The sequence below is a fragment of the Lynx canadensis genome, chromosome A2, assembly GCF_007474595.2.
Source record: "Lynx canadensis isolate LIC74 chromosome A2, mLynCan4.pri.v2, whole genome shotgun sequence".
NCBI classification, from domain to species: domain Eukaryota; kingdom Metazoa; phylum Chordata; class Mammalia; order Carnivora; family Felidae; genus Lynx; species Lynx canadensis.
The window spans coordinates 133,002,037-133,029,299 of NC_044304.2; the positions used below are offsets into that span (position 1 = coordinate 133,002,037).

The 27,263-nt window shown below is 37.7% G+C and overlaps 1 protein-coding gene across 2 annotated transcripts in view; it reads left to right on the plus strand.

Annotated features, from left to right (window-relative positions):
• MDFIC (MyoD family inhibitor domain containing) overlaps window positions 1-25,948 on the plus strand; it is an 87,837-nt gene extending 61,889 nt beyond the window's left edge. For both annotated transcript variants that reach the window (XM_030308269.2, XM_030308268.2), the window contains exon 5: window positions 23,138-25,948. In XM_030308269.2, the coding sequence (XP_030164129.1) occupies window positions 23,138-23,385 (248 nt within the window). In that variant the 3' untranslated portion in view covers window positions 23,386-25,948. The remainder of the gene's footprint in view (window positions 1-23,137) is intronic.
• The last annotated feature ends 1,315 nt before the right edge of the window (window positions 25,949-27,263 follow it).

Here is a 27,263-nt window from a genome sequence, read left to right on the forward strand (position 1 = left end):
GTGGATGTAAGTTGATAGCTTCTTATACTTTAGTTTGGCAAGACCCTTAATTGAATTTAAATCCTAGCCTCTATATATGTATAGTATAAGAAAGGAAATACATGAACACAAAAACAGGTAAAGAATTAGAAGAGGGGCGCCTGGGTGGCTCAGTTCGGCAGCCAACTTCAGCTCATGAACTCATTACTGGTGAGTTTGAGCCCTGTGTCAGGCTCTGTGCTGACAGCTCAGAGCCTGGATCCTACTTTGGATTCTGTGTCTCCCTCTCTCTCTACCCCTCCTCCACTTGCACTCTGTCTCAAAGGTAAATAAACATTAGAAGAAGAAGAAAAGTGTAGGAAAGATGAATAAAGAAACCACTGCATCATCCAGGAAAATAGAAGACAGGTGAATTTTAAAATATATATAAAGTAAATTTATCTTGTAATGTGGCTTACTCTTTTTCTTTTTTTTAAGTGTATTTATTTATTTTGAGAGAGACAGAATCCCAGGCAGGCTCAAAAGTGCTATCAGCATAGAGCCGGACACAGGGCTGAAATTCACACACTCTGAGATCTTGACCTGAAATCAAGAGTCAGACACTCAACTGACTGAGCCACCCAGGCACTCCTCACGTGGCCTTTGACTGAATTACTATTGTAAGTAAAAGCTTGCAAAGGTTAAAACCTAACCTGTAATAAATTGAAATATTATGATAGTCTCTTACAAAGTAATTCTGATCATTTTTGGCTCACGGGCTTCTTTGAGAATCTGACAAAAATTGTGATCCTTTTCCTCAAGCTTTTAAGAAAGATGGTAAGAAAATCCTGTCAGTTCTTGTGTTGTTCCTGGAAGTAAATTAAGACACTTAACAGTGAAGGTGGTACAGATAATGGGGAGCCTGAAGAACCTTCAAAGATTTTGAACAAATGAATGACATGGTCTAACTTAGCATTTTTAAGCATCACCTGCCTCTGTGCTGATAATCCACTGCAGGTACAGAAGGACCAAAGAGGCCTACTGTGTGCCTTTTGCAGTAATTCAGGTGGGAGATAGCTGTGTTGGATCCGGGTGGCAGTAGAAGTGGTGAGATGTTTTTGCATAAGGAGGTATTTGGAAGGCGGAGTAAGATTTACTGAACAGTGAGATTTCAGAGAAAGATAGAACTTAAGGATGACTCCTGAGGTGTTTTTTGTTAGTTTTTTGTTTTTTTGTTTTGTTTTGTTTTGTTTTTTGCCTGAGCAATCTAAAGTAACAAGTTGCCGTTAATAGAAATGAGAAGGCTACAGGAAGAACAGGGTTTTGTTGGTAGAGGAAGATAAGGATTTTGGTCATGGATTTGAGATACTCTTTATTTAACTGGTGATATGAAATAGTTGTTTGAATAGAGGTGTCTGGGAATTCAGAGGAATGGTCTGCAGCCTAAGATACATTTATGAATCATTAAGATACAGAATGTTCGACGAATGGGATCTCCGAGGACTGGGGTTCTCAACCTGGGGACCTGGAGGAAGAGCTTCTGGGCAAAGCAAGTAGGAAGTAAATCACCACTCTCTGGACTTTGCCCCCAGAGATTCTGATTCATTTGGAATTGGAGGGAGGCTGGTGGCTAAGGTATCAGTAGCCTCTACCTGCTTCCCACCAGATTTTAATATGCATGTAGAGTTAGGAACTATTGCTCGGGATGAAGATAAATTTAGGTATTCCAAAAACTGAGCCACTGGACTAGTCCAATATACAGAGGTCAGAAAATGAAGAGGAACTTTAAAAGAAAGAAAAAAGAAGAGGAGGAGGATGAGTAGCCAGTGATGGGGGAGAAGGAACCACTAAAGAGAGACAGCTTGGAAACCAAATGGAGGAAGTGTTTCAGTATGAACGAATGAATGATCATGGGTCAAATGAAACTGAGAAGTCCAAACAGGTGCATGGGAGGTGACCGTTGACATTGTCCTGTGAAGGTCATTGGTGACCTCATACTTTTGGTATCGTTAGGGGGATAAGAGTATGGTTAAAGTGGGTTCTGGAGAGAATGAAGAGAGGAATTGAAGATTGGAAGTCTAGGATACTGTATTCAAGGAATTTTGCTGAAGGGAGATGTTTTTAGAAATAAGATATATTGGGGGCAATTAGGTGGCTCAGTTGGTTAAGTGTCTGACTTTGGCTCACGTGATGATCTCCTGGTTCATGAGTTTGAGCCCCGCATTGGGCTCTGTGCTGATAGCTCAGAGCCTGAAGCCCGCTTTGGATTCTGTGTCTCCCTCAATCTGTCCCCCCGCCTGAACCACCACTCACATTCTTTCTCTCTTAAAAGTAAATAAACAAAAAAATATTTAAAAAATAAAAAGAAATGAGATATATTGGTTGATTGTTATTGGTGATGATGCAGGAGAAGGATGTCCTGGAGTGTAGGAGAGAGGGGAGGAGATCCATTACAAAGCGCTCTATCTATATCTTATCCTTCTCAGGTTTTAGACCATTAAAAGCAGCTATGGTTTCAGATGATCTTTATAGTGTCCACTATAGTAGTGCTTATAGTAGGAGACACTTTCTATTTCTTTAGCTGGATATCTTTCAAATAACCAGTAGGATTTGGCATAGGTTTACTGTTTTGGAAACCATCCATTTAAGAAAATACTTTATCATTTGGCATGCTGTTAATTATGATAAAAGTTTCCATTCGTTTTAGAAGGATTTCAAAAAATTATTTCATAGTTACAATAATAGCACTAGACACTGCGTAATAACTACAATTCTCAAAGGAGGAAGTTTTTGGGAAAAGATACAGAATGTGCAGGATGTTTTGAATCTTCTGACAAAAACTGGCTGATGACTCATGAGTCTCTTGTAGTTTATGAAGTATACACAGGGAAAATAGTATCAAAGTATTATTCATTGAATATAATTTTTATCTTCAAATATTTGAGATGACCACTCACAGTAAAACTTGCTCTCTGCTGGTCACAATAAATCAAAATTCTTTGTTTTGTGTCTCACTTTAACCTAAAATTTACCGCCATAGCTACAGTATTTACCTTGTTAAAAAAAAAATTAGTTCAATTTCTGAGGTTTGAAGGATAAAAATCTTTAAATGAGCTAATGACTTGAGGAAAATACTGATGTGTAATCCATACCTTAACTTGTGTCCAAATGCCAGATGGTCTGCCCACTGACAATCTGGAAGAAAGAAGAAATTCAAAGTTTTAAGCCTAACTGGGTTATGTTCATGCTACTTTGACTTCAACTAAAGCCATTTTTGATAATGCTATATTCTGTATTTTTTGACTTGGCACCTTAATAAATTTCCTGGTGTTTTTGTTTGTTTGTTTGTTTGTTTTTGCTTTTGTTTTTGTTTTTTGCCCTATGTTTTTCTATGTTCTTTCCATTCCTTGTGTGCCCCACTGTCATCTCTGTATGCTCAAAAGATCTATTGTTTTACTGGTGAAATAGACACTAAAATATTTAACAATAGAGAATTGCAATACTGGGGGGAAACCCATTTGGAACTGTTTGGATTAGGCCTTCAAGCTGAGTTTGGGCTCCTTTGGTTTGTAACTCCAAAGTATACTTTGTGTAGTCCATCTGTCTTTCTCGCCCACTGCCCCTCCATCCCTTCGTTTTTCTCTTTTTCTTACTTTCTCTCCCTCCTGACTCAGACATTTTGCATGATTTAAGTGAACAACTTATTGCAATTTATAGGAACCCAAATGACAGTGATTCATGACATTTTCAATGTTTTAATATTAGTGTCCAATGGTTTTATTTTTAGCTTTTGTGTTTGTGAGTATGGGTATGAGAATTTTGAACAATGGTTATCTTCTTCTAGATTGAATTAGATTCTCATGGTATTTGAGTTGATTTCTTTCAGAATACATAGTTGCTCACTGTTTGGAGTTAGGCAGGGTCATTTGAGAATGTAATTTTAAAAAAATGAAATAACATAGAAATGTGTACAGTTCATCTTAGAACTCTTCACTAATTTTAATACTAATACATAGTGCTAAATTAGTGTAGTTTTTGAGGACTTTTTCAAATTAATTTGTATAACTCTCAGATAGAGGGGAACTCAAGGTACAAATTTGCCTTATTTCTGAAAATTTCTCACAAGGTAAAATATTTTCTTAAAAGAAGGCTTAGGTTGAATATACTTAAATGAATAAATATACTTAAGTGAAGCTCTTTGAAAGATTCACTTACGATCCACCAGTTCAGGGGTCTTAGCTTCGGGAGGGGTCCATGACTTTGAGAGGGAAAAAAAAAATCAATTTCATTAGTTTCTGTACTTGAAATTTAGCATTTCTCTCAGTTATAAATGGAAACAATAAACTTTAGTAGCATTAGTAGTACTTGTAACTTTTGTCACTGATATTTTCTTTTTATTAATTTTATTTTAGAGAGAGCATGCATGTGAGTAGGGGGGGGCAGAGAGAGAGAATCTTAAGCAGGCTCCCCTCTTGGCTTGGTGCCTGATTCGGGGCTCAATCTCATGATTGACTGTGAGATTGTGACCTGAGTTGAAATCAAGAGTCAGACACTCAACTGACTGAGCCACCAGGCACCCCAATCACTGTTATTTTCATATCCTATTACCATTGCTGCAGAAATCGTGAAATAATTGTTTATGCTAATCACTACTTTAAAATTATAGCAGTTACAAGGTCAGTGGATCTTGTCATTGATGTGTTAGAAAAAGCACATACTTACTTTTATTCTACCTCAACTTTTAATATTGTAACTATTTCAACATAATTGGTTTCCTTTGAAATCGTTTTTATTTGACACATTTGAAACTATATTTTATGTCAGTGGCAGACACAAAAAAACAAGAATACCTGCTCTATCCTGCTTTGCTGCATCCTAAGCATTCTTTGTAGTATAATTTCCTTTGCAACCTTACATATCTGTGTGCAATTTTCATAATACAGAGAACACAGATTTTTTAACAGCTTTTCTTGCTCGTATGAAATTGAAATAAGCATAAAAGACATACCCAAATTTCCACGTCAAAAAACAATATTAAATAGTAAATTCCCAAGAAACTGTTGTTCTCACGTTTACATCTTCATGCATACTTTTGTAAAAAAATTTATTTTTTACCCACGTCATACTCAGCAATATCAGGATATAGAGGAATGGAGAAAATTATTTCCGTGGTTTTGCATGCCACGGTTTGGGTAATCTTAATTTAACTGTCCATAAATAAATACAAGACAAAACAGAGGAAATGTATCAAAAGTCAACAACCTGGTGAAAACTTTGTTTCCAGGCTCTCAGGCAAATCTTGCAAAGGGATTTGAATTGACCTGTAACATAGCGTGGCGTCATGGCCCTCTTCCCGGCACTGGACCTTGGTAGTTGGTCCTTACTTTGCGTCTGCCTGGCTGAAGGGAAAATGGAAGGTGGTAGGTAGAGGAGGCAATTAGAAGAATAAAAGTGAGTAATTATAAAACAGTTTACTCAGGGGAAATTAATTGTATTCTTTATCTTGAAAGGGAAATATTCATACACATAAATAATAGTGGTCTTCTCAAAGATTGAGAAATCCAGGATTTGGGGGGAAATGTGAAGATAATTGAAAGAAAAGAGCAAAATGGATGAATATACTAGTTTTCCAAAGACATATTAAACCTGCCTAAATTTCCACTCTGAATTCTCTTGGGAAATCAGACTGGAAGAACTGGACCTCTTGGGGAATAATATCCCCATAACATAACATAATTTAAAGTTGACACTAGAAGCTGAAGTTTATTTTTTTTTTCTAATTATGCTCAGTGAGGGATGCAGAAATTGCATCTTGGAATGACAGAAGAGTAGTTATTTTAGAAAGAACTGTTCAACATCTGTGGTAGATATCTCCTGGAAAATGTGTTCTGTAGAGTGACAGGAGAAGATGAAGTAAAACCAAAAGTAATCTTCGCCTGAGGCCATACAAATGAATTTCATGATGTCAACAGGTATTTAAGGATCTGCCAGGTGCCCAGGCCTGTGTACTAGATTCTATAGAGCAGTCCCATGTTATTTTCTAATCTAGTGCCTTTGAGTATTATTCTTTTTTAAAAATTACACTTTTAGTCAGAAATAACTATGAATATGCTGGCTCTTGAACTCCACTTGACCCTTATTATATGTACCTGGCCTCCCAGATGTTGTCTTCCTTATTGATATTTGGATCCCTCGATGAATCTCCCCACTCGAGACCCTGTCCTTCAGGCATGCCTGCCTTTCAGAACCAAAACCTAGACCCCTTTTCTTTTTCAACTTCTGTCTGTACCAAGACGCTGAGCACTACTGAGGAAACCTTGACCTCCATAAAAATCACCATCACCACCGATGTATGGTCTCAGATCTCAACTGGATTTTCAGAATCCCTCAGCGAACCTTCTGTATGTCCCTGACTCATTCAACAAATCATTATCAAGCTTGCTCTGGGGCAGGCACCCTTTAGGGGACGAGGACATTGCAATGAACTACGCAGATAAGCAGACCTGCCCTCTCCATTTTCCACAATGGCTATTATATTTTGTTGCCACTCTCATTACATGAAGCTCTCTGAAACTTTCTCTCCCTCTCCATGGGGAGAAGATGCTTTCCCTGTACAGATTTCTTGAAAGGTATCTGCATTTGCGGTCTCTACTTCCTCATTTTTCAATTACCCCTCCTCCCACTGCTATTCACTTTCATCCCTATCACATCACTGAAATTTCTCTGGCTAAGCATACTATTTGACACAATCTCCTTGAAATATTTTACTCTCTTGCTTCCACGGCACCTCCCTTTCTTGGAGTTTCTTTGCCCTTGTTAAGTCCCCAGTTTGCCCTGCCTACCCCCTCTTCCTCAGTCCTTTTCTCAAATGCTGTTTGTCCCCTTCCGTCTCTTCTCCTTTTGCTCAGGACATTCTCCCTGGGCAGCTTAATAATTGTATTTGCCGTAAGCATTTCAGCGACTCTGGCTCCCTAGCCCAGACCTGACCCTTAAGCTCTTAGGCCAGTGTCTCCAACCACCTCTTGGACAACTCCATCTGAGTTTCTTCAGAATTATCCTATGATGCTTTCAGAGTATCTTTAACTAAACTATTTGTCTATGTTTCTTGCTTTGTGAATGGCTCCAGAATCCAGGGAGTCATACTTGACTATTCTGTTCCCATCATTGCCTCATCCAGTGTCTTAGCAACTCGTGCTGATCTGACCACTTCCATTATATTCCCCAATAATACAGTGTCAGGGGGGGTCAGGTAGGTATATATTATCACTGATGCTGCTCTTGCCTCCTCCTTTCTGAAATGGAAAGTTGAAGGCTTTCTCCTTGGTTTTCCCTGCCCCAACAACACTGAGCCACTTGGATCTCTAAAACTATCATATTCTTGCCTGTGTGCCTTTACATTTCCTCCTCACTACCTGGAACCACCTTGGCTTTCTCTTCACCTAACACATGTCATCTGACCATCTGTTGAATATGTGTTGACGCTAAGTTGGTTGAGACCCAGGAGCATCTGTGAACTTGCCACTGTACTTCGAATATCGTGTTAAGCCAAGTAATTGTTCTGTTCAAAGCCAAGAAAAGACCCTGAGCTATGCTTTGATAGAAACTTAGTGCCTGGAAAGAACTTGGAGATTATTTTGTTCTTTACTGTAAGAAGTTAGACACTGAAATCATTTGCTCAAGGTCACAGAGCCAGTTAGTGACAGAGTCAAGACTAGGAAATAGGTTTTCCAGATCCTGATAAATGGGATATAATACTTGGCTGTCTGTGCCACTCACGAAGATGGCAGAGTGATCATAAATTGTAACATTTTTGTGCCCTCAAAAATGTCATTTCCCTGTTGCTAGAAGCCTCACCAAAACCAAACAGAGAGACAACCACCACGGACACTTGGGGCATCTGTTTCAGTAATTCTGGCATTTGCTGGCTGGAATTGCCCCAGTAGGTAATGAGCTGTGACTCAGGGAACCCGCCATTGGGGGGTGGCCCTGACGAAGTGCACAGCATCGAGAGGCAGCTAAGTGTTTTTATTTTTTTTACCTTCTTTTCTACAATTTAAAGTAATATAACAAGGCTCCAAAATTTTTATTATATGAGAAAACCAGGTTTGTCAGTTTTAGAGTACTTGCAAACGACATGTTCATAGATTTTCTTGGCTGTGGAATTGTTTGTACACTAAATTAAGGTGGAGGTATTTATACCTTATAATTTCAGTGTCATGCTGTCCTGTTCATCGGGGGCTTAAACAAACAAACAAAAAAAATGGTATTAATAGATAACATGGGTGGAGAGGGAGGGATATGGAAAGAGTAACAATGCCATCACTGATTCACAAATTAATTCCATAAATAACAGGATTTACCTCCTGTGCACTCCTTTGAAATACGCTTTGGTGTCTCATTTCGCTCGGCTTGTTCCTCTTCATCTTGCCTGGAGTGTCTGTCAGACTGCTGTGCCTCTTTGGTTGGGGCCTGGCTTTTGTACCAGGACTGGGGTGCACAGCCTGGGCCTTCTCAAGGCAAGGCTGCTCTTGCCTGTGTGAGGCCTGTCCCCCCTGCTGGAGATGCGGTCCCTGCCTTTATAGGAGCTTACAGGAACAGTCACCACCAGGGCCTCTCAGCCTTTTTCCATGGTACAGGTGCAAGTGCCTGGAGAATTATTGTTCCAGATCCCAGCCCTTCGAATACTGTCAGCTTCCTCTCCTTGTGTTTGTTTATTCCCACCCTGTCTTAAAGACCTCATGACACAAGTGATCTAGCCAATTCTGGGGGCCAAGGAAGAGTCTAGTAGCATCTGATAATAGGGAGTTCTTGTTCAAGATGGCACAGTAGGATCCTGAACTCACCTCCTCCCACAAACACCCCAAATCTACAGCTACATATGGAATAATTTCTTCTGAAAAGAATCTGAAAACTAGCTAAGTGAATCCTTCACATACGGCAGAGAAGGAAAAAAAAAAAAAAAAAACAACAACCACATCTAAAGCAAGCAGGAGAGGCTGAGATTAAAGCTCACACCGGCACAATGACAGGATGGAACTCAAAACCTAGAGCCTCTCCCTGAAGAGCAAAGAGTTTGAACCCCACATTCAGCACCCTGACTTTTAAGACTGTATCTGATAGAAGAACCCCCAAACATCTAGCTTTGTAAACCAGTGCAGCTTATATCCCGAAGACCCAAAAGACTGTGTCGAACCGGGAAGTGGCTAGTAATGGGCTTGTGCGTGCGGACCCACATGCCCTGGGCCCAGTAGAGAGGCAGCGGATTGAGGGGTGCCCAGACCGTAGGTCAAGCAGATACTCTTTAAAATAAAGTGTCAGTGTGAGGGGCAAGCACCTGACTTAACACACGTCTAGGAAATCGCCAGGATACTCAGATCTGAAGCTGGCGGGCTCTATCTCAGGGAGGTTGTTCTGACTAACTCACTGTAATCTGGGTTCACCTTGGAAGGTGAACACTAGCTTTGTCCTGCAGAATGCCAGTATCTCTGGGAGAAGATGAGCTTATACACATCTGGTGCCCAGGGACACCATTCGATCGCCTAGCTGTGGTGGATAGCAGGGCCTGTGTTCCTGGGTCCCACAGACTAACACAGGAGAGACTGCTCTTGGCCAGCTGCCACTCCAGAGGCACTGCACAGATAGCAGACTGAGACATACCCCCAGTCTCTGCAAGGGAGTCAGTCCTATTTGCTTAACATGACCTTTGGCTTTGGGCAGGCTTCAGGTTGGGCACATATGTAGGGGCCTACTTGTATGCACTTCCAGAGAAACGGCCTGTGAGTGCCGTCTTTAAGCTCTCCCTTTGCCTTGCTCCAGATAACCAGTATCCTCCCAAAAGAAACTTGTATACCCAGCTAGTGCCCTGATTTTTGTGACTGCCACCAGTGGACACCTCTAGATCACCTGGCCTTGGAAACCAGTGGGATTTATAGTTTTAGTGCCACAAGATTATATATGTTTGCGTACTTTACAAACCACTGCTGCGGGGGAGGGGGGTCATTTTCCAAATAGCCTTAATCTAGGTGCTGACTGATTTCTTCCCCTTTGGGACACCAGTAAGTCTTAGCGCATCCTCAACCACTGGGAGCCAAAAATAAATAAATAAATAAAACACTTTGGACAATCACAAAGGTTTGAGAGACAACCACAAGCTAGGACATGGTTGAACAAGATGTACCAGCTACACAAAGCCATTTCTTCAGACCGGGCAAGGTGGCTGTTTTATCTAATGCACAGAAGCCAACACAGAGAGTCAATAAAAGTGAAAAAGAGGAATATGTTTAAAAAGGAAGAAGATAAACCCTAAGAAAAAGTTCTTAATTAAATGGAGATAAGTGGTTTACCTGCCAAAGAGTTCAAAATAATGGTTTCAAACATGTTCACCAAACTTGGGAGATGAATGAGTGGACACAGAACACAGAGATATAAGACATTACCAGATGGAAGTCACACAGCTCAAGAATACAAAACCAAACTGAAAAATATACTGGAAGAATTCAACAGCAAACTATGAAGCAGAGGAAAAGATCAGGGAGTTTCAAAACAGGGCAGCAGAGCTCACCTCATCAGTGCATAGAAAAAAGGAATGGAAAAGTTAAGATAGCTTAAGAGAGTTATGTGACAACACTGAGTGGGCCAACAGTGACATTAAAGGGATCACAGAGAGAGAAGAAAGGGGCAGAAAAATTATTCCAAGAAGTAGTGGCTGAGAATTTCCCTAACATCTTGAAGAAAACAGGTACCCAGATAGGGAAGCTGAGAGATTGCCAAATAAGATGAACTCAAGGAGACTCACACCAAGACACATCATAATTAATATGTCGAAAGTTGAAGGAGGTAATCTTAAAAGCAGCAAAAGAAAAGTATATGTATAAGGGAACCCCTATAGACTATCCTCAGATTTTTCAGCAGAAACTTTGCCAGAGAGAAAGGAGTGGCATCATTTATTTCAAGTGCTGAAAGAAAAAAACTTGTAACCAAGAACACTCTCCAGCAAAGTTGTCATTCTGGATTTCAGGAAAGAATTTTCTAGACAGATAAAAGCTAAGCCTGGTTTACAGTAAATGTTAAAGGAACTCTTTAAGCTGGAGAAAAAGGGCACTAATTACTAACAGGAAAACATGAAAGTATAAATCTCAGTGGTAAACGTAAATGTGAAGTTCAAAATAATCTAATGTAAACATGGCAGATCACTTGTAAAGCTAGTATGAGGGTTAAAAGACAAAAGTAGTAAAACTCACTATAACCACAATAAGTAGTTAAGATAAAAAGATGTAAAATGTGACATCAAAAAAGAGGGGGAAAGTAAAAATGTAGAGCTTTAGAATGCATTAATGCTTAAGTTATAAACTTAAAATAGGCTGTTGGATATGTTCATTATATGTAAGCCTCTTAATAACACAAAGCAAAAACCTGTAGTAGACACACAGCAAAATATGAAAAACATGAAGCATATCTAAGAATAATCTAAGCATAACCACCTACAGAAAATCATCAAGTTACAAAGGAAAAGACCAAGTGAAAGAAAGAAACAGAACTACAAAACAGATTAAAAAAAAAAAAAAAAAAAACAATTAACAAATGGCAGGGGCAGCTAGGTGGCTAAGTAAATAAATAAATTGTAAAAAATGGCAGTAAGTACATACCTATCAATAATTATTTTAAATATAAATGGACTAAATTCTTCAATTAAAAGAATGGTGGTACGAAAACACAAGACTCATCAGTATGCTGACTACAAAAGACTCACTTCAGATGTAAAGTTACATAGACTTAAAAGTGAAGAGATGGATAAAGATCTTCCATGCAAATTGAATCCAAAAGAAAGATGGAGTAACTGTATATATATCAGACAAAACAGACTTTAAAACAAGGACTGTAAAAAAAGATAAGATAATCATATGATAAAAAAGGTAGTCCAACAAAAGAATATAGCATATGTAAATATTTAAGCACCCACACAGGAACACCTAATATATAAAACAAATATTTATAGACCCAAGTGGAGAAATAACAATAATAGTACAGGCTTTTAATACCTCTTTCAATAGATAGATCATCCAGACACAAAATCAATAAGGAAACATTGTCCTTAAGCAGCTCATTAGACCAGATAGACTCAGCAGATATACACACGGCATTACACACAAAAGTAACAAGAGTATACATTCTTTACAAGTACCCATAGAATATTCTTCATGATAGAGCCTATTAGGCCCCAGAATAATTCTAAATGAGTTCAAGAAGATTGAAATCATATTAAGCAACTTTTCAAACCACAGTGGTATGAAATTAGAAATCATTTACAAGAAAAATGGAAAATTCGCAAATATATGGAAATTAAATAACATTCTACCGTACAGCCAGTGGGTCAAAGGAGAAATTAAAAAATACCCCAAGACAATGAAAATAGAAGTACAACACAGCAACACTAATGGATGCAGCAAAAATAGTTTTACAAGGGAAGTTCATAATGATAAATGTCTACCTCAAGAAATAAAAATTCAAACAGTGTAACTTTACACCTCAAAGCATTAGAAAAACACATGAAGAACAAAGTTGGTAGAAGGAAGAAATAACAAAGATCAGGTGGAAGTAAATGAAATAGAGGTTACAAAAACAATAAAATGACCAATGAAAGCAAGAGCTAGTTCTTTGAAAAGATAAGCAAAATTGATGAACCTTTAAATTCACCAAAAAAAAAAAACCTCAAAAAATCCTCTTCAATAGATGAAACAGGAGACATTACAACTGATATCATAGAAATACAAAAGATTGTAAGAGACTACTATGAACAATTACATGCCAACAAATTTGAGCATCTAGAAGAAATGGATAAATTCTCAGAAACATAAATTTACCAGGTTTATTTATTATTACTGTAACTAATAAACCTATTTATTTTATCACAATAAAATAGAAAACCTGAATAGACTGATTACTACTAAGGAGATTGAATCAGTAATCAAAGATCTCCCACCAAACAAAAGTCGGGACCAGATGGGTTCACCGGTGATTTCTACCAGATATTTAAAGAATTAACACCAATCCTTCTCAAACTCTCCCAAAATAATAGAACTCATTTTTTATATGACTAGCATTACCCTGATACAAAACAACACAAGGATGCCACAAAAAAAGAAAAAATATTACAAGCCAGTATCCCTGGTAAACATACATGGGAAAATCTTAACAAAAAAACAACAAACAAAATTCACAGTACAGTTGAAAGATCAGAGATTATGATCAGATAGGATTTACTCCGGAGATGCAAGGACAGTTCAGTTTCTGCAAATCAATGTGTATACCATGTTAATAAAATGAAGGATAATAAAATAAAGTATATACCATTTTAATAAAATGTCATCTATAGGTACATAAAACCTCTGACAAAATTCAAAATAAATTTATGATAAAAAATCTCAACAATTGTGTACAGAGGGTATGTATCTCAACACAGTAAAAGCCATATATGACCAGTCCACAGCTAACATCATACTCAATGGTGAAAAACTTGAAAGTTTTTCCTCTAAGACCAACAATAAAACAAGGATGCCCACTCTCACAACTTTTATTCAACATGGTAAATTCCAACCAGAGCAATTAAGCAGGAAAAAGAAACAGGAGACATACAAATTGGAAAGTAAGAAGTAAAACTATTGCCATTTGCAGATGACACAGATATGTGTGGAAAACCGTAAAGTCTCCTTCAGAAAACTTAGACCTAATCAGCAAATTGAGTAAAGTTGCAGGATCCAAAATCAGTATGAAAAATCTGTGGCATTTCTATACATTAATAACAAACTATCAGAAAGAGAAATTAAGAAAATAATGTTATTTAAAAATGCATCAGAGAATAACATACACAGGAATAAATTTAACCAAGGAGGTAAAAGACTTATACACTGAAAACCTACCAGACATGGTGAAAGAAACCTAAGATAATTTAAATCTGTATGAAAATATTCTGTGCTCATGGATTGGAAGAATATTGTTAAAATGTCCTTACTACCCAAAACAATCTACAGTTTCAATGAAATCCCTATCAAAATGGCAAGGACATTAATAGTAGAAATAATCCTAATGTTTGTTTGGAACTACAAAAGACTCTGAATAGCCAAAGCAATCTTGAGAAAGAACAACAAAGCTGAAGGCATCACACTCTCTGATTTCAGTCTATATTACAAAACTATGGTAATCAGAACATGATGGTATTGGCATAAAAACAGACACATGGATCAGTGGAACAGAGAGCCCAGAAATAAACCCATGTATATATGGTCAGTTAATTTTTGACAGCAAGCCAAGAATATGCAATGAGTAGAAGTCTCTTCAGTAAATGGTACTGGAAAAACTAGACAGCCGTATGCACAAGAATGAAACTGGATCACTATTGTGTACCATACACAAGCGTTAACTCCAAATAGATGAAAGACTATAAGATCTGAAACCATAAAATTCCTAGAAGAACACATACTCAGGAAGCTACTCCTTGACTTCTATTTTTGTGCTAAGATTTTAGACTTGACACCAAAAACAAGCCTAAAATAAACAAGTGGGACTACATCAAACTAAAAGGCTTCCGCCCCGCAAAGGAATCCAACAAAACAAAATCATAACCTATCGAATGGGAGAAAATATTTCCAAAACCTATATAATGAGGAGTTAATATCCAAAATATAGACAGAATTCTTACAATACAAAAGCAAAAAAAATCCCAACAATCTGATTAACAATGGGCAGAAGATCTCAATAGATATTTTTCCAAAGATGATATACAAGTGGCCAACAGGTACAAGAAAAGGCTCTCAACATCACTAATCGTCAGGGAAATATAATTAAAACCATAATGAAATACCACCTCGACCTTGTCAGATTGGCTATTAGCAACAAGAAATATCAAGTATTGTTGAGGTTATGGGAAAAAGTGCACTATTGGTGGGAATGTAAATTTGTTTAGCCACAATTGAAAAGAGTATGGAGGTTGCTCAGCGATTAGAAACAGAACCACCATATGAGCTACTAATTCTAGTTCTGGGTATTTATCCAAAAGAAATGAAAAGACTCATTCAGAAAGATATATCCACCCCCATGTTCACTGCAGCATTATTTATAATAGTCAAGATATAGAAACAATGTTTCTCAATGGATGAGTGGGTAAAGAAGATGTGATGGATATATATAGGATATATTTGTGTGTGTGTGTGTGCGCACACACACACACCCACACACACAACTGAACGTTATTCGGCCATAAAAAAAGGAAAGAAATCTTACCTTTCCAACAATATGGATGGACCTTGAGGGCATTATGCTAAGTGTGTAAGTCAGAAAAAGACAAATACCATATGATCTCAGTCATATGTGGCATCTAAAACAAAAACCATGAGTTCGTAAAGAACAGATTGGTGGTGGCCTGAGGCAGGGGGTGCACATGGTAAAATGAATGAAGGAGTCCAAAAGTCACAAACTTCACTTATAAAATAAATCAGCCATGGGGATGTAATGTACACCATGCTGACTATAGTTAATATATTGCATATCTAACAGTTGCTTAGAGAGTAGATACGAAAAAGCTCTCCTAAGGAAAAAAACTAGAGTGGCAGATATTAACTAGACATCGTGGTGATCATTTCACAGTGCAGATATATTGAGTCATTATGTTGTACACCTGAAACTAATAGGTTATATGGTTTTTTTTCATTTCAAATGTTTATTTAAATTCTAGTTAACATACAGTGCAATATTGGTTTCAGGAGAATTTAGTCTGTCAATTATACCTCAATAAATATAAATACATAAAAAGCATGTGATACAGTAAGGTGTTATTTTACTGTTCTTATCATCACCACCAGCACCTTTTGCAGGATCACCCTATTAGGTACTATTTGACTTAAACAGATTTCTTTTCATAACAGTACCTTGTGCAGTATTTAGGCATGCACAGATCAGAGGGGAAACTGAAATGGTAATTGTGAAATAGTCACAGTTGTGAAAAATGGGAAAAACATTAAGGTTTGTGGAGACATTCCTTAGATCATTTTTACACAGTCATAAGAACGTAAATCCTCTAGTATTAATGAAAAAGTGTATTTTTTTCCTAGTCATAGATGCCATTGTGACCAATTTTAGGAGACACTGTCAGACATATTCTTTCTAGGAAAATGCTTTTAAGGTCTAAAGTGGATTTGGTTCTCTAAGAGTTATATTCAACTTCTTTATTGAACTTTTTGGATTAGAGATACTCCAACTGGCTGGCTGAATAAAATCAGCATTGAATAGGTTCAGATAAAGTGTAGTCTTACTGTGTTTATGCCTTCTAACTTCCTGAGAAAATAAATGGATCATTTAAATATGGGAAAAGATGATTATTTTAAGTCTTCTGCTGTAGTCAAACACAAGATTTACTAATTTTTTTCTGGGCAGATTTCTGCTTCACTCCCGCAGATTCTGTCTCTTAAAGTTGCCATTTTGGGTCTCTGTTTTCAAGTGTTTCAACTATGAACTAAGCCTTTTATAAAACCTCCTTAGTTTAAAATGGAATGGCCCAATTTTGGTGTAGTAATCAGAGTGAATGAAGTCTATTGGTAGGTAGAGACGTGGGGCCTCCCTAAAATAAATATTTTTCTATTATCTTCATAGCTATCACAGTAACAACATTTAATAAGAATTACATGATAAATCCCTTCTTGAGTACTTTTTAAGTTTATTTTGAGAGAGGGAGAGAGAGAGGGGGAGGGACGGGGGGGGGGGCGGGGAGGGAGGGAGTAAGGAAGGGAGGAGCAGCAAAGGGGAGAAAGAAAATCCCAAGCAGGCTTTGCACTGCTAGGGCTGAGCCTGGTGATGTGGGGCTCAACCTCACAAACTGTGAGATCATGACCTGAGTGGTAACCAAGATTCAGATGCTTAATCAATAATCTTCACTGTAACCCTCTGAGGACAGTATTGTTATTACCAGCTATCAAATTTGTGATCTTAGCGTTGTAGGGATTCGGTAAGTTAATGTACATGTTATGTGCACCACCTATATTTTTTAGCTTTTGTTTACCCTCTTCTCTTCCCATATTTTAACTACATGTAATGGCATGTAGACAACAACAGAAAATGTTTTAAACATGTAAAATGCTTTACATAAACACGTCTACTAACTGAGCTTTTAGTCCTCTTCAGATTTCTGTGTACAGCTCCTGAGGTGGAGGGGAAGGTGTTCAGGTGTATATGTTATGTTCCTAGACTTTGTAAGATGCGACTCTTTACAAAGGACTACTTGACTCAGTCCTACAGTTAAGTAATGACTGACGATTACTGGATCAAATCTCTTAGAGAGTTTGGAATGTTCAATGAATCAACCATGGAGCATGCCGCAGAATAAACGGATAAGAGAAGCAAAAAAATCTGTACCTTCCACCTACTGTAATGTAAAATGCAAATGCACCTCTCATAGGTACAGGATGGAATCCAGAATTTGGACGTGTGCTAGGAAAATTATCAAGGAGTCCCTTTCTGGGGTGTGGGAGAACGGTGCTCTTTTTTTTCCCCAAGGTTCTTTGGAGTTTGCCGAAAGGAAAGATAATAGTAAAGAGAATTGTTCGGTTTTCCTAAGTGTGGTCTTCTTTGTACTGCAGTGGAAAATATCGCTCTTCTCTTTCCTTTACCTCCTGACCTAACTCCCTTTCTTCCCCACTAGGAAAATGTTGACTGTGTTCTGGCTAAGATGCATGGCCTCACGGGGACAGCAGTGCGCCAGAGAGTTCTGTGTAGGAGGTACGCTTCAGGCCAATTTATGCAGGCAGCGGGTCATTCTAGGGCTGTAGGCCAGAACGCTGTGCGTCCTCTGGCTGGGAGACTCAGAGCTACTTGGAGCTGAGCTACCGTGCTGTATTAGTAAATATCTCCTGCCCCTATGAACACTTGAGGAGCACAACTCCCTGGAGATGTCTGTGTCTCATCCCTCACAGCTAACTTTTCACATAGGCCAGATACTAACTTAGCCATCCTGGCTGCAATTCAGGATTACTAACCCCCACTTCTAGCCTGGTTTCTGGTTTTGCCTTGAGAAACAACAGTTGCAGTCAAGCAGTGTCTGGGAAGAAGAATGCCACCAACCAATCAGGCATCCTCTGTACGGGGAGCCCCTTTGCACGCCCCCTTAGTTGTGAGCCTTAGCAGGTCAAGACATGGGAACACCTGGGGGTTCTCTGTAGCTTTGGGTGTGAAGTCAGGTTTGGTCTCTGTGCAGTTATCAAATGACTAATTATGCATAATTGACTGCTCATGTTCTAATCTGCAATTGCTTTTTGGCATCCTGTTAGCCTGTTAACAATGTTAACAAACTTCTGTTTCTCAGTATATAGTTTACTTGTTGGGGACTTGGTTAAGTAAGAAAGTCGTTTCAAGCATTGAAGACATAGGAAACGTTATTAGAGATTAGTCGAGATAAACCACATACAAATCTGTTTTGTGGGTTGTTCTCAGAATTCACTGCTCTGCGCTTCCCAGTACTCTGCTGTTTGGGGTCTTTGTTCCAAGAAATTCAGAGCATCTGTCATACCACATCTTAAAAAAAGAAAACTCAAGAAATGTAATAGACTCATTTATAACAGAGCTGAATGTACTGTGCAGAGAGTTTTCTGATGGCTCTCCCCCCTATTTTCTGAGCATTTGGGGCCACCTATGATTAGGGAAATCAATCTGGGATCATTTCATTATTAAATTAACATGTTCTTAGCAAAATGAGTCTTTGGTGTCGTTTTAAACAGACCAAAGCCCCTTGGGCCAGTCACGGCCATTTCCATAGTCACCTAAGATGCTGTTGAAGTAGGTTTCTGTTGTTGCCTTCAAGGCCTGGGGCAGCCAGATGTTTTCCAGCTAGACCAGCTGCAGGGGTTTAACACTGATGAACCTTTATAGGATTCAGATTTTGTTTGGGTTTGTGTCTGCAGTCATTCATAACAGTTTTGGTTTTCTTAAATCAAATGTTGCACTAAACTTTTCCTTTTATGCTTTCTTGCAAGATACTTGGCTGCTGGTATGTGCCTTTGTGTTCCTCAATTTACAGTAGCTGTCAGTCTTGCGCTGAGTTCCCCTCTCACTAGCACATTGAATTGTGCAATTCTCGCTTGGCCCAGTTTGGGACAGGCATCCTTCCCAGAACCTAGTTGGCTTCTCAGAGGTTAAATGCTTTTGGCAAAAACTGCAAGTATGACTGAATAAAACCATAAAAATGAAAAACCTCAAGAACAGGGGGGAGAAATTATTTCTGACTGTGAACTATCATCGATGCAGACAACTCTTCTTTTTCAAAGTGTCTCTATTGAAGTCTTCTTAGTTTGCTAATTCTTAGAATCTTCTCTTTGCTTCAGATAAAACCAACATTGTAATGCCTCTTATGATTCTTGATTCCTCTGGGGGTGGTGGGGGTGACAATGGAAGAAACTCTGTCAGCTATTTTGTCTCAGTTTAACCTTTTCATTGCCCCAGTCACAAACTGCTCTTTCTAGAACCCAACGAAAAGAAATGTTTTGGACAAGGAATAAAAATTAGATTATGAAATTGATTTGATAGGATCCAGGGATCCTTTTGTTTCTTTTGTTGTTTTCATACCTCGGAAGTTCTTGTCAAGTACAGGTAAGGACTGTGTTTGTGGTACACGCCCCTGTAAATGCACCATATTTAACATCACTTTAATCTCTAAGGTGCAGTTTGGTTTGTGGCTTTTTTCAAGGTGCCCTTTAATAGATTGGTTTTTCAGAGTAGCTCAAAATGGTTTTCTAGTGAATTATGTAGGACCTATGTTCTAAGAGGATGTCTTTTTTTATTTTTATTTTTTTAGTTTTAGTATTTACCTAAAGAATTGATTCTTTTAAAACCTGTGTCATTACCATGTTGTACCAGAATCCCTACATAATCTGTTCACTGCTTTTGTTCCTGTAACTGTGGACTTTAATGTTTACGTTTTACATGTACAGATTTGTGTCTTTTGAGACCTGCTCTCTTGGCTGCCCACCTTCTGATGTCTGTCTCCACAGTGTTACTGGCAGTGTATCAGTTCTCCAGCTCATAAACTTTGCTCTTAGTTGTTGAAGGTTAACCTCTACTATCAACTCTTCATTCAAGGTGAAATTCAGAATCATCTTTAGAAAGGAAAGGGACATGAATCAAGGCTAAAAACAGATCAAGACAAATCAGGAAGGTGGGGGTTTATAACTGATCTTCCCCCAAGGAAGATGAACCAAGCGGTCCACCCCTGCGGTCAACACAGCATGCTGGATTAGAGCAGGGCCTTTCCCTGCGAACCATGTGGTTCTCACCCCGACTCTGTTCCTTACAGCCTGTATGACTCTGGGCAAATGTTCTCAATTTTCTCTACGTCTATATTGGTAAAACATGGATAATACCAAGGCTGCCTCTTGAGAGTATTATTAAAGTTAAGTGAAGTAATATTTGGAAAAAGCCTTAAATAGAGATCAGTACAAAGTATCTAAAATAGTTTTTTAAAAAATAATCAAAACATTTTCTCTAAGTACCATATTTCTTAATATGAAAATAAATAATTTTCCTTTATTTATGCTAGGCTTCCCATTCTATGAAAGACAACCACTCATACCTATTAGTTACAGAAATCACATTTGGTTGTAGAAGATAGGCTAGAAAGGAGTATTTGATCTATTTACAGCTAAGAACTTTCGTTTTTTCATTTTGTTTACTAAAAATACAAAGGGGGTTTAACAGACTTAAATTGATCTGTGAATCTTGTTGGCTAAAATAGGAATTTGGACAGATCCTATTTTGGACTTAGGGCTTATTTCTGTATGACAACTGTCATCATCTAAAATCAGGAAGGGATTTTCATTCGCCAACGAATAGAGACATTCTGTGAGTAGCAATGAGCTGTTTAGTTTGGAATTATTCTGAAGGCTGTTGATTTCTTACTCATCACATTCAGTCTCTCCCTCCTGATTGTTGCCTTCTTCTCCCTCTCTCTTTCTCCCTCCCTATCGGCAGGGCTGGACTCCCCTTCTTTTGAATCAGCCATTAAAACTTTTTATTTCATTCTGTTACCAGATCTTGTTAATGCCTCCTTAGCCATATAATCAATCCCATATCTCTAGCTAACAACAAGATTTGATTTGGATTTCTCTTTATTTAACTCTCAAGGTCTGAAAATTCACTCATCTGTCTCTTATTTTACTTTAACCTAAGAAAAGCCACATAACCTAAGAAAAGCCACAGTCATTTTTGAGAAAGGATTGGTATCTTGAACCTATGGAGAACTTCTCCAAATCAGTAAAAGCACAACTTAATAGAAAAATGAGGGGAAAACATGAACATCCTGAACACGTGTTTCCAAGAAGAGACCGCATGAATGGCCAAACATGAAAAGATGTCCCAACTTACTAGTAAGTAAGTAAATACAAAGTAAAACCACCATGAGATGCCATTTCGCACTCACCTGATGGGCATATATGAAAGTATGACAGTTCCCAAGATTGGTGAGGATGCAGACAGTGAGCATTCTCAAACTTGGTTTGTGCGAGTAAACTCTGGAGCAATCGCTTTGGACAACCCGTTTGCATATCCCATGAGCCAGCAGTTCTGCTAGTTATATATCATGTATGTTCTCAGACACTTGCACAAAACCATTCCCAACAGTAATGTTTGGAGTAGCAGAAACACTGGAAATGACAAAGATATTCATAAATAGTACAGATAAATAAATTATGGCATATTAAACCAGTTGGGATACTCAACACCTGGAAAATAAGTGAACTATAGTGACATGAATCAGTGAGGGGAAATCTGAAACAAAGTGTTGAGCAAAAAATGCTACTCCCAGGAATTCATAAGGTATCATTTCCCTTCTGATCGGCTATGTAGGGATGTTTACACATTCACTGTTGCAAAAAGTACAATGGTAAGTAAGGGAAAGATTGAGTCAAAACTCAAGACATTGATCATATCTCAGGAGAGGAAAATACAGTTATTAGAAAGGGACTAAAGGAGGCTTCAAAGATATAACCCTCTACTTCTGAGTCTAGGTGGGATGACCATTCTTTCCCCCCTTTAAAATCGATAGATCCATTACAGATAGTTTGATATATGGTGTAGTTTATGATTAATACATAAATAATCTAATGATCAGTAATATTCTTAGGGTATTCAGAATACTCAGTTAAAGGTTCTTCAATGTCAAGTGAGTTTTGTAGGTTCCACTTTCAGCTTTGAAATACAAGCTTTCCCCAGCAGAATAGAAAGTTAAGGGCAGGGGGCGCCTGGGTGGCGCAGTCGGTTAAGCGTCCAACTTCAGCCAGGTCACGATCTCGCGGTCCGTGAGTTCGAGCCCCGCGTCAGGCTCTGGGCTGATGGCTCAGAGCCTGGAGCCTGTTTCCGATTCTGTGTCTCCCTCTCTCTCTGCCCCTCCCCCGTTCATGCTCTGTCTCTCTGTCCCAAAAATAAATAAACGTTGAAAAAAAAAATTAAAAAAAAAAAAAAAAAAGAAAGTTAAGGGCAGAAATGTTACGAGTGGTTAAATAGGAGTATTTGTTTGAAGGCATACTGAATAGAACTGGCTTAGTGCCAGTTAAACACTAGTTTCTTAATATCATGATAATCTAGCTCGTTAGCTCTTTAGAACATTTCAAGTACCTTATACATCATGATGTACTCAATAATATACTGAATGTATCCTATTGAATTTTTTTTTTCCTTCCGATTTTGGAGCAGGTGGGTGGAGCAGTCAAATTTCTATTTCTAAAGGACTTTACTGTTGCAGAATTGTTTGAGCCTCTGTTATAGAGAGCAGTAGCATATAGGGACGATGGGTGAGAGACACAGAGAAGCGGAACCTAGGACCAGGACCACGGCACAATGTATAAAAGTGACATGAAATCTAACCTGTGAGCACGCAGCAGTATACACAACAATGATCTATTTGTTTTTTTTGTTTGTTTGTTTGTTTTTCCCCCTGAATGCAATACCTACGTCTCAAGATTCCTCCTCGAAAATTTAACTTAAGTTTCTTTGTGAGCTTCCAGCCCCCGGAAAGACTTCTAGGAGTGCCTGTCACTGCGTTCCGGATTCCTTATTTTGATCAATTCTTATTAATTCCGTCCGTTGCTGACTTATGTAATTGTGTTCATTCTCTCTCTCATATGTGGTCCCTTCCCAACTGAAAATGAAGATTGCTGTGTCCACTGTATCCTGGCCTGCTTGTTCTGTGAATTCCTGACCCTCTGCAATATTGTCCTGGGCCAAGCTTCGTGTGGCATCTGCACCTCAGAAGCCTGCTGCTGTTGCTGTGGAGATGAAATGGGAGATGACTGTAACTGCCCTTGTGACATGGATTGTGGCATCATGGATGCCTGTTGTGAATCATCAGACTGTTTGGAAATCTGTATGGAATGCTGTGGAATTTGTTTTCCTTCATAGATATTTATCTTCTGTTGTGTTAAAACTGGAGAGTTTTAAGATTTTTCTTTTAAGGGGGCAGAAAAGCCCATGGTAAGATTCTCATGAAGCAAGCCAGTATTTGCACTGTTAACTCATTAAGTAATCTCTGAAAGCCTTCTCTAACCAAATCTACGTGGTTTAATATGTGAAATTTTAACTACTTGTAAACTTCATAGGTTACAATGACTGAGGGACATTTTGACCAAAAAAAAAAATAAATAAAAAAATAAAGCTAAATGTCTCCTCCTTTTATACACATTTCTATTTCTTTTAACAATTCCTAGGAGCCTCTTGCTCCAAATGTATTATTTCTCTGTGGGTATTTAAACCAGACAGTTTATTTTTGATGTTTATCTCTCCATGGTTCAAAGTAAGCGTTTCTTTCCTTTCAAGTGAACTTTGGGAAACAAACCCACACCGTAGTTGGGCACCCCGTGCTAATCTCCGTGCTCTGTTCTCACTTTCTCCACTTGTTCAACAGACATTGAGCTCCTCCTGTGTATAATCGCCTGCTCAGATGCAGAGACGGATGCCATTCAACTCTCATCTAGAGGAGTGTACAGTTTAACAGAGCAAAGAGACCTGTACAGTATGAACCATTCCTCAAGGCATGCTGAAGTGAGGATTATGCAAGAGAAAGACTGAAAAGGCCCTAGGAATACACAGAGAACAGCTCTTGTCTACTGGAATATGCACAAGGCCTCAAGGAAAAGATGGTATTTCAAGAGGCCTTTTAGGATGAGTGATCCATCTATGGCTGGAATGAATTAGATTTAGGACCAAGTTTTAGGTGGGGAGCCTGAACTGTGTCTGTCCTGAAGCAGTTGAAAGAAAAATGCCTTAAGTATGTATTTTCTTTAGTTGCAGGAATACAGCTTTTTTTTTAAGACTATCAAATTCAACTAAAATTACACAATAACTTTTTACACATAATTTAACTGTGATAAAGTTTTTGGTAAGAACATAATGATTTATTAAAATAGCTCTATTTTATGAAGAACGTGGAATGCTTTTGACAAATTGCATTTAAATTAGGTGATTTTTTTAATACTAAAATCCCAGTATTCTGATTTTGACTTATTCAGAAATGTTTGTTTTCTTTTTTTTAATTTTTTAAGAGCTTTAAGTCTCTTTATAGGGAAGGAAGGTTGTTTGTTTTGCTTCATAACCAATGTTATATTTTATAAACACAGCTCATCTTAAATGTAAACCATTCCTTCCAAAGCAGTGGGAAACTTGACGTCCACTACTGTGACCAAATTTCACTATTGCAATTTTATGTTAAATTAAACCAACAGGACAGGTTATGAAGATGCTGCAAGAGTAACGAAATAAGTCAGTTATGAGACTAAGTACATAGTAAGACGTAGAAACTTCATGTAGCCCAGATGAAAGGGGGAGTACATTTCCATACCATGTACTTTCCTACTAAATCTGATCTCCCCAAAATTGTAGTTTGGTTTGAGTTAATGTAATTCCTCGTAGAAATTCTGAAAGCGCACTTTTGGATTAATAGTTATTTTCAGTTCTTCTAGTTGAAATTCAAACTCATGATAAAAACAAATGCATTTTTTTAGGAAGACTTTAACAAACCTACCCTTTTCAGAAAGGTTTTATTTTTTTTTAATTGTTTTAACGTTTATTTATTTTTGAGACAGAGAGAGACAGAGCATGAACAGGGGAGGGGCAGAGAGAGAGGGAGACACAGAATCTGAAATGGGCACCAGGCTCTGAGCTGTCAGCACAGAGCCCGACGCGGGGCTCAAACTCACAGACCGTGAGATCATGACCTGAGCCGAAGTCAGATGCTTAACCGACTGAGCCACTCAGGTGCCCCGAGAAAGGTTTTAAACCTCAAGCATAGGAATGTCACCTACAGTTTTTCCTTTGAGATAAAACCTAGTTCTACTTCTATCATTACTGAAAGGACTTAAAAAGTCGGCAAACTCTTGAATCCCCTTTTCAGTGCTATGTGCGTGTATACACACACACACAACCTTTAAATTGTCAGGTTTAAATAGAATTCTAGGAAACAGCTGTCTTTCTCTTGTCTCAAGAGTGTCTTTCATTTGTTACATTAAATATAAGAACATCTTTGTACTATTTCATAGTAACCAGAATCTGAATATTTACATATACCCAATGTTAACTTATGCATATATATTAGGATATAAGAATATCATCTGTGTATTGATATGTAAAGCCTTCTAATGACCTAGAATTGTTAAAATGTCACTTTTCATCATGCAAAATTTTTCAACCAAGTGGTTTATCTAATATTTAAGTATATTCTGCCCCTATTTGCAATGAAAATATTAGCACTTTTAAAGTAATGTTTTTCCTTAACAGAGAACATTAATTGATAGCAGAATTTTATTTTCCTATTTATGTTCACAGGACTTTTCCTCTATTGTCTACTCCAGTCATGCCATAAAGTGTCTTGTATGATTTTTAAAAATGAAAAAAAAAAACAAAAGTAGGAAAATGTGAAAATAGTTTTCAATATATGTTAGAATTTCTGTATGTAAAATGTTTTGTTGAATTACATGGCTGTCATGACTAAGTGCTACAGTGTACAGTTATAGATTTGGTCTCTTTTCAGATGTGGAAACTTAACCTGAAATATTTTTAAACTGGACCTGTATTATCCTGAATACATTATTTTGAAATAAAAAAAAAATTCTCTATTGGGCTTTAGCATATTTCCTATCTGATTGTTATACTGATATTTGAATTAATTCAACTATAGTTTAAACCTTGAGACTTTTCTTTGTTACTTCCCTTTCTGAAGATTTCATATTTCCTTATGTAAATCACATGACTCACGCTCATAAATGAACTATGAAAGATTCAGATCAGTTTATACCACAAATCATAGTTAATACGGTATTTTAAAACACAGTCTTAGGTAAATGGTTTTTATAAGTTGGGAAATAATTCCGAAGTAAATAAGTGGAAAAAAAGGTCATTTTATTTTTAATGTATATACTGAGATTACACACACACACACAAAATCTATGAAATTGGATATTAGATTTAATGAATTTTACCCAAAAGTTAAATGAGCAGAAGTATTTTCATCTAGGGTTTTTAGTGGTATAATTTTTAAGTAGTAGGAAAGGCTTTATAGTATTTCACCCCCCCCCAAATCATTTATTTAGAAGGCTATTTAGGAATATTTAATTTTTATATTCTTCATCTATTAACTACATCCGTTTTTCTCACCTAAAGTAGTCAGTATTTTTCTGAACAGTTCAAGGAGTAACCAAGGCAACCTTATGTAATAACTTTCCATTCTTTATCCATACAAACTCTATCAGTGCCCTAGATTCTAATGTTATAAATGTCAAAGTCACTGCCTAACATAAATAAGACTGGAGTCCTGAGTCTGTGGCTTGCCTTCTTGCCTTTCAGTTTAAATGCTTAGATTTACCCAACCACCTAAAGAATAAGTTTATTTATTAATGAGATTATTTTTCAAATTATTCAAGACCTTTATGCCCTTTCCAATTACTTGTGATTTGTTGGCCTGTAGGTTTATTACATCTAATCTGACAGGCAGGATGAAATTTCATCAAATACTATAATATCCATTTTTATTTTCCCTTTACACTAATGTAGTGAAGCACACCATTTTTATTTTAAACAGTAGTTAATATATTAATAGAGTTTATTCCACACTTACTATTTATATCTTTTAATCAAGAATTTTTACAAGGGTGTCCCTTTAACCCTTCATCTCCATTTCCCACTATAACCAATACATTTACAAGTGCCTATTTTTAATTTTTTCAATGTTTGATGACTTTTGAGAGACAGAGACAGGGCGTGAGCAAGTGTGGGGCCGAGGAAGAGGG